General features: G+C 46.0%; 1 protein-coding gene across 1 annotated transcript in view; it reads right to left on the bottom strand.

The window, feature by feature from the left end:
* PDE8A (phosphodiesterase 8A) overlaps window positions 1-12,406 on the bottom strand; it is a gene marked incomplete in the record, with an annotated part of 176,073 nt that overhangs the window by 1,789 nt on the left and 161,878 nt on the right. The window contains 3 exon segments of the mRNA XM_034783206.1: window positions 469-598; window positions 1,669-1,836; window positions 11,782-11,914. Coding sequence (XP_034639097.1) covers window positions 469-598; window positions 1,669-1,836; window positions 11,782-11,914 — 431 coding nt within the window.

The following is a 12,406-nucleotide window of genomic DNA, read 5'->3' as shown; positions in this document are numbered from 1 at the left end:
TGTGTCACAATTCTGACTACTTGTAATCACTAATGACAGCAATGGAGAAGAAATGGTTGATATACTGTAAACAGTTCTCAAAAGAAATTCAACCTGTTTTTCTATAGCATTTTCAAGCATTAGAAAATTGTTAAAAAATAATTAAAAATATGTGGGCCAGGTGAATATGCATAGTGTGGTAACAAAGTGAGCGCACTTAACATGCCTTGTTCCTTTATGGAAAGGTAGCTAGTCATTTAATAACTGAGAAGAAACTAAATTTTGCCTGAAGTTCATCTATTAAATGAAGTCATAAGAATTATTCATAGGAATGTTAAAATACATGTTAGCATTAATTAAGCTATCGGGTTTACTTGAAATGTAGCAAATTTCCATATTTTTTTTCATTTGGAGTCACAATGCAGCACTTTTATCTCATAGTACCCTAAAAGGCTTATGATATGAAATATATTGTAGAATCTTGCTTACCATCCCATGCATCAAACATATCCGTGATGAAGTAATCAATGAAGGATATTTGGGATTTGGGGATGCTACAAGTATTTCTGTCAAAAACAGGCATCACCACAGGTAAACTCTGTCTCTTTTCTTCATCAGTCTGCAAAGAAAAGATTTTGTGATTATTTGGCTGACACGTTATACCAGTGAACTCACACTAGCAGCAGACTGTTGGCCACCAACTGGTGCATGCAGATGCTTAATAAAAGGAGTGACTTAGTGTGAACAGACTTGATCTAATCATGTATATGTTCAGGAGCAATAGAACACTGCTCCCTATTGGCTCAATTAATATATGGAGATATACCTATCTCATAGAACTGGAAGGGACCCTGAAAGGTCATCGAGTTCAGCCCCCTGCCTTCACTAGCAGGACCAAGTACTGATTTTTGCCCCAGATCCCTAAGTGGCCCCCTCAAGGATTGAGCTCACAACCCTGCGTTTAGCAAACCACTGCTCAAACCACTGAGCTATCCCTCCCCCGAAAGTGACACCTTTACCACCTTCCAGATCTACAAACAAAGCTAGTTTTGTGGCACTTTGAAACTTTTTTTAAAGCTATGACTGTTTTGGAGCTAAAGATGCTCCATAATTGCCAATCTCCACCAGAAACGGAGTTTCAAACTTACCAGAAGGCAGGAAAATATCTTACAAAACATTTCTTTTACTTCTGAGGAATACAGGCCTCAATTCAGAATCTGGCCATGATCTGTAATGGTAGAAGACCAGGCAATCCCCACCGAAACCTCAGCCTCCTAGGGGCTTGCTCCAACATGACTTTATTCCTTGCTGTCTCCTTATGTGCTCCCTCACTAACACTAGTATTCTATCATCATATCCATGAGAGAGAGCTATGCATAAGGCCCTTTTCTTCCACGTGAAGGCCGTGAATGGAGTGCATTTTTAGGCAAAACAAATTGCAAATTGAACAATCTAGAAACTTAATTTTTTTCAGATTACACTGCAGGGCAGCCAGCTTCCATATGTTCACAGATACTGGGCCCTGCATTAATGTATATTGGTGATGAGCAACTAATATAAAATATAAACAAATTAATAGTGTAGCCTTAAGATCTTGTTTGGATATAAGTAGAGTCTGTTTGCTGATTCCTCCCATCCTGTCAAAAGAAGTGCTCAGGTAGAATTTTTAGTCTTCTCCAGCTATCTTACCTGTGCAAAGTACTCCTCAGAGATGCGACCGGCCCATTCAATGCACTGCTCTAGGGGTCTGCATGGATTGGAAATGTCAGCGCACTTTATCAACATACGTTTGATAAGTATGCGATTTTCAGGAGACGTGAGAACGTTTTTGACTGAATCTCCATCACCATTATTACTCTGCAACATTTCAAAATTAAAAACAACAAATCAGCATTTTCTGTAAACAGACATTAAAACATTTTCTACTTCGGGAATGTTTCCAGTGTATCCCGCAGGGACCCAGTCCTGCATTCCTTGCATGCTTCACTGAAGACAATTCCAGGTGCTCAAATGCATCAAATCAAGAGGAAGGATGGTTGTGTGGTTAAGGCACTGGATTGGGACTCTGGAGCTCTAGGGTCCATTCCTGGCGCTGTCACAGACCTAGTGTGTGAGCTTGGGTAAGTCACTGAGTCTCTCTGTGGCTCCATTCCCATCTCAGGAGTGCTGTGAGGATAAATTCATTAATGTGCAGATAGTACAAAGGCCATGTAACTACATAGACAGATGTATATAATTTTTCCATTGCAGGATTAAGATGATAATTGAAAAAAAAACCACAAAAACACACTGAGTTACATGTTAGCAGTGGAGCCATCAACTGTTTAGGAAAAGGCTGGGACTAGATGCATGCCCGGTCAGTGGTAGCAGGTCTCATTATCATGAGTAAAAACTACTGTGACAGCAGTACTGCTCCCAGGGCCAGCTCCCTCTTCCCATCCCATGTACCTGGTTTTCCATCCTCCCTGTCCCTACGGTGCCTGGCTTACTTGGCTTATAATGCAAATTATCTGTTTTTTGGATTTCATCACTATCAGATAAATTCATTAAAAACCCCCTGCATTTGATTAGCTTTATCCTATGCAGTTACGGAGAGTGGTGAAGGGACACTTGTTTAGAATATGGACCCCAGCCTGCACTATGTACGTTTCTGTCCAGTGGGACAGTTCACACAGTTGAGAGCTGCAAGATTGGGTCGGCCTTTTACGAGCTGGGGCCGAAGCTACCTTTACTATGGAGCTCTGATTAAAATTGTTTCTAGGGGTAGGGAATCAAGGCTGAGATGCCTAAAAATCCACCCAACAGAGTGCAGCATAGCTTGAGCTGTTGCCTGGTGGTATGACTACACTGCAAAAAAAAAATACCCGCAGCACTGAATCTCAGAGCCCAGGTCAACTGACTTGGGCTGGCGCTGCTGGGCTAAAAAGAGCAGCGTAGACATCCAGGCTGGAGCCCGAATGTCTACACTGCTATTTTTAGCCCTGTAACGCTAATCCTTGTCAGTTAACTCAGGCTCTGAGACTCACTGCTGTGGGTCTTTATTATTTTTTGCAGTGTAGATGTACCCTGGGTTAGCTCTGGATAATGGATTAAAATGTGGTGCCGCCAATAATAATAATATTTAACATTTAGCTATCACTTCCCATGTATAAATCTCCAAGTGCTTCACAAAGGAAGGGAAGTCACAGCATTTCCCATTGATAGCTGGGGAAATTAAGGCTCGGAAAGGTGAAGTGACTTGCCCAAGGTGACACAGCAGGTCAGTAGCAGAGCTGAGAATAGAACCCAGCTCTCTTAGTTCCCAGACCAGAGTCATCTTCACTTGTCCAACATGTCTCCCAAGAAACAAGCTTTTGTTCTGTTTCCCTAATTTTGTACCTTGCCCTCATTTGATCTCCATTGATCTTTAAACACAAAGTGTGGCTACTGCATATGGAGTAGTCATTTCAGCTGTTCCTTCACTGACCTAACTGTACTTTGGGCCCACTCCAACCCCTGCTGAAGTGAGTGGAAAAACTGCCATTGACTTCAGTTGGAGCTGGATGAGGCCCTTTGTGAGGAATGCAGATGTGAAGCATGGTAGCACATCTTCCTACACGTCCCTTTTTAATTTTCTCCTTTGCTGAGATGCCTACCAAAAAACTTGACAATGGTTAGGCTGCTAGTGTGCTAAGACCATAGCCTATCATTCTGACCAATATTGTTTCCTTGTTCTTCCCTGTCTATCTGCATCCATCTGTTATCTCTTACCTTATATTTCGATTGTAAGCTCTCTGGAGCAGGGACCATCTTTTGTTCTATGTTTGCACAGTGCCTAGCACAATGGGGTTCTGGTCCACTCCTGGGCCTTCTAGCATTATGGTAATCCTGACAATTACAACACTAATAATGCAGCCAGCTCCTACATCTATTTGTACAAGAGGTACCAACTAGGCAGAATTCCACACTCCATTGCACAAAAGTAAACACCACATTGAGGTCAGCCAGGGTGGAATCTCAATTTCCCACTGTTCTGAGCTTTTACTAGTGCACATTGTTAATTACAGGGAAGAAAGTTCTTCCTGCAGGGCCACACTGATAAACCACAGCAAAACCAAATTAGACACTGGTGCTTTAAAAAAAATTTTTAACTGCTGAAAATGATTAGAGATCATTCAGTAAATGACAGCAGAGATCAATAGGTACATCTCCAGGAGCTGAGAAAGGACTTTTGCTTCTGTGATCTGGAACCTGTCCAAACCAAAGCTATGGTTCTACTCAGAGGATGCGGCTGTCTTGGGAATAGATTCTGCTAACAGAGCTTAGTTCCAGCGTCCTGCTGAGAGCACAGAGGTGTCTCTGCAGGCCAGATCTAGGCTTCCTGTCACAAGCTTAGGTGACATCATGAAGGGAAATCGGAGGATAAAGGATGCTGGAGCTGGGATATCGGAAGATAAAGGATGCTGGAGCTGGGATGGATTCTGTCAGTTTATGACACAAAAGAAGACAAGGAGCAAACCTAACAACTTCTCATCATGGCCCTTTGAACAAATATGTACAGAAAGGACTAAAAAAGGGGAATTGTCCCATATGGAACAAACAGATGGCAGCTTGCCAACAAACACTCCGTTGAGTCACAGCTGTGATCCAAAGCCAAGCTCAGAGAATTGCTACCAAATACAGGACCAAACTCGAGGGAAGATCTGCTGGCGTGTAGTGTCCTGCCAATAACAAGCCCTGCAAATTAGTGGTTTTACCTTCTCAAACATCATAAACATTTTTACAGGAGTCCGCAGTTTGGAGAAATACTCAGCTCAAATGAGGGAAACACTTTGATTTGATTATTTAAGTCAAACAGCAAATTAAGCGCTATTTTTCTCCAGAAAATGTGCACGCAGCAGGTCAAACTGCTAGGAACGAGACCAGACCCTTTGGCACAGGTTTTGCCCCTGAAATCAATGGGGCTGCACAGGATGTAAGCCAGGGCAGCATTTAGACTTGGTTTGACTCCAGTCTAACCTGTATGTGTGTAGGGCTTGTCACTGCTGCCATTTGATCTCACAGAGGAGTGTGATATTGTAAGCCCCTTCCCCCAACCCAGAGAACTTTCTTCCCGGCTCAGACTGGGACTGTCGCTGCAGAAGCAGTGAGTGAAGCGGAGCTTTAGTTCTGCCCTCCCTGCTGTCCGGTGAGGCTCACAGGAAGGAGCAACCTGTGAAGTACTATACTCCTCCTCAGAGCAAAGGACCAGCAGCCCGGGAGGAATTGTGACAGTCGAGTCCGTTTGTACTCTGGTCTGCTCCCGGGACCATGCAGCTGTGCGCTACACTTCCCTTTCTCAGAGCAGCTTGAAAGCCTCAGACTAGCCCTTAACCTCATTACATTTCTGTTGCATTCATGGATGCTAAGCTAATTTAACACCTGGACGTTGTGTAGCCTAACAGCTAAAGGGTCTGGCTTATATTTCACAGGTGTTTATTTAACATCCACTTGGGGGTTGTGTTATTATTTTAAAAATTCTTTATCTTTTTATTTGTAGTGTCAAAAGGATCCCTATGTTCCAAGCACTTACTATAATTACCTTTATTATCCAAAAATACTCTGCAATTACCCAAAACATGTTAACAACCCCTTTTATTGGAGGAACAAAATAATATTCAGTATCAAGTCTGTGCTGTACAATAATTTGCAGAACTGTGTTTTGCAGCTTGATGCTTCTTTTATCAAAGGTTTTGACTGTTTTGACTTCTGTAATTCTGCCAGAGGTTCTGGGTCTATTACAGGAGTGGGTGGGCGAGTTTCTCTGGCCTGCAATGTGCAAGAACTCACACTAGATGATCACGATGGTCCCTTCTGGCCGTAAAGTCTATGAAAGTTATTTTTTCATGGTCATTAAATTCCTGGAATTGAATAGATTGGTTTTTAGCCTAAAAATTCTCTTTTGGTTTTACTGGCCATATATGTCCATTAAAATATCTATCAGCATTTTCCCAATAAAACAATTAAAGAGAGTTTGATTATTTCTTACTGTAGTTCTTAAGTAAAATATAATTTGTCAAAAACATAAATTACTAAAATTACAAAAAAGGCAAAATGAAAGCGAGACCGTTTGATAGTTTAAAAATATAATTTTAGCCTGGGCTGGTACTGCTTCCCATTATTAAGATTGCCAGACACTATCTATTGCAGGTGTAGGCAACCTATGGCACATGTGCCAAAGGCGGCACGCGAGCTGATTGTCAGTGGCTCACACTGCCCAGGTCCTGGTCACCGGTCCAGGGGGCTCTGCATTTTAATCTAATTTTAAATGAAGCTTCTTGAACATTTTAAAAGCCTGATTTATTTTACATACAACAATAGTTTAGTTATATATTATAGACTTATAGAAAGAGACCTTCTAAAAACATTAAAATGTATTACTGGCACACGAAAACTTAAATTAGAGTGAATAAATGAAGATTCGGCACACCACTTCTGAAAGGTTGCCGACCCCTGATCTATTGTAAGACCCTGTGTTTTCACTTGCTTGTAACTTTGCCAAACTTTAATCGTTTGGTCTGAAATATTTCCTAGCTGGTGTATACTTCAGGCTGAAATGTTTTGTAAGATCTTAGCCATTTCTAAAAACAAGGTAAAGGAAAAAATGTTGGTTTTGCCAATATTCAAAAATTCTGGCAACCTTTTCTTTGAGAAGCTCTAGGGCCCCCATGCTTTGGAGCAGGGATTTGAAATTCGGCAGGAGGTGGCCTTTAAGTCAAGGATATGCCTTTGCTGTCCCTGTGAAGATCCACCCAAATTTGGCCAAGTTGCAAGCATTTGAAAAAAATCACAGTTCGCACAAGCTCAATAGAGACTTGCTAGCGCTTCACAGCTTAATTGCTCAAAGATTCCATCTACTCTGTTCTTGCTCCAGCCTGGGGTTGAGCAGGTCATTCCTTGTAATTGAAGTTCCTGGCTGCTCTGGGCCATGCCAAGTCCAAGTCCAGAACTGACAGCAGGGAGCCTGCCTCTCCACTGCTATCAATGCCACCCCCACTCCTCACCCCTGCGGGGCTGTGCGGAGGAGAAAGCTGCATGATTCAAATGCAGAGTGGACAAGAGCCAGATCTGGGATGGGGTAGGAGGGTTATGCTGGGACAAGATCGAGGGTGTTTGTGCTTGGGACTGCAGGGAAACTGGGACGGGGAGTTCATGGGGGAGACTGGGACTCGCTTAACAAGGAGAGTGGGACTGGGAGCTACAGGAGGGCAAAGGACATTGGAACTGGTTGGGCAAGGAGACTGGGGGCGTGGCTACACTTGCAGATGTAGAGCGCAGAAGGGAAAGAGCTACAATCTGTCCACACTGACAGCGCACTGGTGTAGCCATGTTAGCAGCTCTTGCAATGGCCACAGAGAGCAGTGCATTGTGGTAGCTACCCCAGCATGCAAGTGGCTGCAAGGTGCTTTTCAAATGGGAGGCGTGGAGTGGAGTGTGACAGGGAGTGTGTTGTGTGTATGTGGGAGGAGAGAGAGTGGGTTTTTGGGGGCTGAGAGCATGTCAGCATGCTGTCTTGTAAGTTCAGACAGCAACAGACTCCCCCCCACCCCCGCCTCTCTCTCTCTCTCTCTCACAGCATTCCACAGTAATGGTTGCTTTGTCTCGGAGCAGATAGGCATGCTGGCTGTAAGAAATGGAGCTTTCAAAGGGCATATCGGCATGCCTGCAGTGATTCCAAAACAATGACAAGAGTGGCCACTTGACTTAAGGGGATTATGGGATGTTTCTGGAGGCTGATCAGAGCGCACTAATGCAAAACCTTGTTCACACTGATGCCCGGGCGTTCCAGCCAATGCGCACCAACTGTTAATCTTCTCGCCAAGGTGGAGTACCAGGAGCCCTGGAGTCAGAGCGCGCTCTACATGCATTGCCAGTGTGGATGGGTAGTGAGCTAGGGAGCCCAGGGCTGTTTTAATGCGCTCTAACTCGCAAGTGTAGCCAAGCCCTGGGACTCAGAACCAGTGAGTGAGTGAAAAGAAGTAGGCAGGGAGGGAAGATAAATCTTATGAGGAGACAGGATGTGGGGGGAGAGGAGAATTGGGACTGGCTGGGCAAAGAGTCTAGGACCAGGAGCCAAGTGGTGGAGGAACACTGATTGGATGAAAAAAAAAAAACCACACCAGTATGTGATCATGTAAATAAAGACCGTATCACAGCATAAAAGGGTAGCATGTGTAAATTCAGGTTGTACATATCATGGCATTCTGGCAGTTCCTAACTTTTGAATGCTTGACTTTGCAACCTTAATAATGTTCTTCTAATGCACTTTGTGTGTGTGATATATCCATAGAAGCAGCCATATTACAAAATATTTAGTTACTGAAATGATCAAACTAAACACACAAAATTATGTGAACTTGGCCCCCTTGAGATACATCTGTGAGGTAGTTTTGTTCTCCTCTTGGGTCTGGTAGCAGGAGACAGGCATCTTGATACACCATGGCTCATGGACAGTTAACTTGTTAAGTACATAAGGCCTGATCCAGTGCCCACTGAAATCAACAGGAGTCTTTCTGCGACTTCAGTGGGAAATGGATCAAGCCCACCACTGATCGGAAAAAGCAACAGAGAGTCCTGTGGCACCTTTAAGACTAACAGACATCTGTTAGTCTTAAAGGTGCCACAGGACTCTCTGTTGCTTTTTACAGATCCAGACTGACCCGGCTACCCCCTGATACATTGATCGGAGTAAGCTTGCTGGGAACAATACCGATTTACCAGCTTTTTCCTGCTTTATTCAGGACAGCAGTATCCTAAGGAGACTTTGGCTTCACACTAAAAATTCACCCAGTTCCATTTGCATCATTAGGATGCCAAGAGCAGAGCTAACTCCTACTGGACAAAAGCTTGTTCTCGTCCCCCTTGCTTCAAACACCTTGAGAGAGAGCATGACTGCACAGGCAGAATATGGGTGAATACCAGACCTGCGTCTCCCCTAATCTCTTATGCCACAGAAGCACTGCCCCCACCGTTCAACACAGAGTTCACAGCTACAGCTTTACAAAAAACTGCTCTGACTACATCAGGAAAACACTTTTAAAATCATTTCAGCTACTGTAATGGGGCTTTGCCAGCAGTGCTGTTGGGGTATAAACTTTGATATAACAGCTTTTGAAACTCTTCTCTTTGCAGAAACCATTCCAACAAAATTGCACTCCACTTACCCTGGCAACAGAAATGCTAGCTGCAGCTGTTATTCAAACTGGTTTGTTTGTTTTTGTTTTTTAAAGAACGATTTCCTAACAGGCAATTTTGTAGAGTCCACAGGATTCCAGTTGGCTACTGATTGTGCCTATATGATACTGAATGCCACAATCATATCTTCTGCCCACTGTCTTAAAAAAATCTTTAAAAGACTCAACTGCTGCCAGACTGACAGCACTGAAAACTGCTGTCTTTTGTTAACAGAGCACGTGCCACGTGGTCAGCTCAGTATACACATCCCCACAATGGGCTCACATCCTGACCCTGAGCATCCAACTCTAAGGATGTAATTCAGTCTCTGTTCCCACTCAGTCCTTGGCAGGGCCAGATTTACATCTTGGGCGCCCCTAGGTGCAGGAGCTCAGAGCCCCACCACGCCGCCTGCAGCAGCTCCGAGCTGCAGGATGCCACCAACGGGAGCTGCGGGGTTACCTTAGTGCCCACGGCAACTCGGAGCTCTGGGGGCCACCACCGCCCACAGCGTCTCGGAGCTCCTAACCTCCGTGGGCAGCAGGGGTATCCTGCCACTTTTAACTTTTAGGTGCTACGCTGCCCACAGAACCCCCAACTGCCCAGCACCCTCACACAGCCCCACTACAACTTCCTAGTGCCCCACACAGACCCCCCCCCCCACTGCCCAGTGCCCCCCTTCACTGCCCAGAGCCCCCCACAACAACCCCCAGAGACCCACTCTCCCAAGTCATGCCCTCCGTTGCAGACCCCCAGTTGAGAACCGCTGTCATGCTCATTGGCCCCACTGGAAGGTGACTCTGTCCGCCAGGCTGAGTGAGGAGCGCTCCAGCAGGGCTGCGTAGGAACATCTCCTCCTCAGCAGGCTGCGCCCCTTGCTGGGTCCCAGGAGCAGCAAAATTTGAATTTTTAGGCTCCCCTAGAATGCCAGCGCCCCTAGGCACATGCCTACTGTGCCTAATGGGGAATCTGGCCCTGGTCCTTGGCCCCTTTGCAGGAAAGGCCAACAGTGATACCAGTCACTGCCAACTGTGATGATGGGTTTCCAGAAGGGACACTTGCCATCTCCTCTGGGTGCTGGAGAGAGACCCCCACTATATCTCATAGAGCAGGGTTCCAACCTTGTTCTTGCTGAGCCCTGCCTCAACATGCTATAAAAACGCCAGGGCCCGGTGGGGGTGGGGAGGGGAAGAGTGCGGGGCTCCAGGCCGGGTGTGTGTGTGTGTGGGGATCCTTGGGCATAGACATAATTTTACTTCTATTTGGGGGGGGGGGGCGGGGAGCAAGTGCTGGAGGGGCTCGAGCCAGCTCTGCACAGCAGGGTCCAGGGAGGTAGTACCACCTCCACCCGCTGATTCACTCAGGAGGCCACCCAGCCTGTCTGGGCTATGAGGGGACGCAATTAAAAAATATAACTCAAAGCGGGGGGGCTCAGTTCAAAAAGTTTGAAAACCGCTCAGGGTGCAGGGAGGTGGTAGATAGGGGCTGTGTGAAGTGAAGGGAGTAGCTCAGGGTGCAGGGAGGGGGTAGCTAGGGGCTGTGTGGGGGCAACACTGATGCCTGGGCAAGGGGGTAGCTCAGAGTGCAGGCACAGGGTAACTAGGGGCTGTGTACGGGCAGGGGGCAGGGCCGGCTCCAGGCACCAGCTTAACAAGCAGGTGCTTGGGGCGGCCAAGGGAGAGGGGCGGCACCTGCGGCAATTCGGGGGTGGCAGGTCCCTCACTCCCTCTATGAGCAAAGGACCTGCCGCTGAACTGCTGCCGCCGATCGCGACTTTTTTTTTTTTTTTTTTTTGCTTGGGGCGGCAGAAATGCTGGAGCCGGCCCTGCCAGGGGGCTCCCAATGCAGCTCCCAGCTTCAGTGGGGGGAAGGAGGGGTGCGGCGCTGGGGTTCAGCCCCCTGCTACTTCTAACTTGGGGAAGGGAGGGTTGTTGGCTTCAGCCCCACGTTGCTCCCAGCTTTGTGTGCTTGGGAGGGATCCGCCTACAGCCCCACACTGCTCCTGGCTGGGGCAGGGGTCACCGGTTTCGGCCCCGCGCCTCTCCCGGCTGGGTAAGGGTGGGTGCCGGCTTCAGCGCCGGGGCTCGGGGCACCAGGTTTCAGTGGGAGGGCTTGGGGCACCAGGTTTCAGTGGCGGGGCTCCACAGCCCCCCTGAAAGAGCTCATGGACCCCCAGGGGGGCGCAGACCCCCAGTTGAGAACCGCTGTCATAAAGGTTACTACACAGTCATCAAATGTTAGTAGCCAAAAGGTGTTTGGATTACCACCCATTCAGTTTTTCTGGAATCATCCCATTTTTAACAAGAAAATCTGTTTCCCATAAGTACTCTGATGAGTTAATGAGTCCCAAACATACTGCTGGCTTTGGGAAAACATCACCACATTGCAGTGTAAGAGATGTCCAAATTAGTCCCATTAATCTGCAAAACTGTGATGACCGATCTAACTTATGTGCATTCAGACCAGTGACTTAGAGGTGAAAAACTCTCTCTGTATTTCCAGTGGGCCAATCACCATACTGTCTAGGTACATCCCGTTACCAGTAGCTCGAGTGCCTCAATCACCTTTTGTCTGCCTGTTAATTAAAGGAGAATTTGTTGTTTTGCTTACCCCATTTTCTTCTAGTGCTGCCAAGGGTTTATTAATGCTGTTGACAAATTTGTTGACATGCTCAAAGTGCTTTGTCATTTCTGTTGCTAGGACCATGTCAATAATGGCTTGACGAAGGGTTCGATATTCATTCCTGTTTAAAGAAGGAAACAATTAGACATGAGGGCTCATTCACTAAGGGCTGCTTGCTTAAACTAACTGAATCGCTCTGAAAAAAATACTATAGAGCATTAAAACAACAAGGAGTCCGGTGGCACCTTAAAAGGTAACAGATTTATTTGGGCATAAGCTTTTGTGGGTAAAAAACCTCACTTCTTCCATGCATCTGAAGAAGTGAGGTTTTTTTACCCTTGAAAGCTTATGCCCAAATAAATCTGTTAGTCTTTAAGGTGCCACCGGACTCCTTGTTGTTTTTGTGAATACAGACTAACACGGCTACCTCCTGATACTTTTCAGAGTAGCAGCCGTGTTAGTCTGTATCCGCAAAAAGAACAGGAGTACTTGTGACACCTTAGAGACTAACAAATTTATTAGAGCATAAGCTTTCGTGGGCTACAGCATCCGCAGAAGTGGGCTGTAGCCCACGAAAGCTTATGCTCTAATAAATTTGTTAGTCTCTAAGGTG

The sequence above is a fragment of the Trachemys scripta genome, chromosome 10 (genome assembly GCF_013100865.1).
Source record: "Trachemys scripta elegans isolate TJP31775 chromosome 10, CAS_Tse_1.0, whole genome shotgun sequence".
Lineage (NCBI taxonomy): Eukaryota > Metazoa > Chordata > Testudines > Emydidae > Trachemys > Trachemys scripta.
This window is presented reverse-complemented; position numbering and strand designations above follow the sequence as displayed.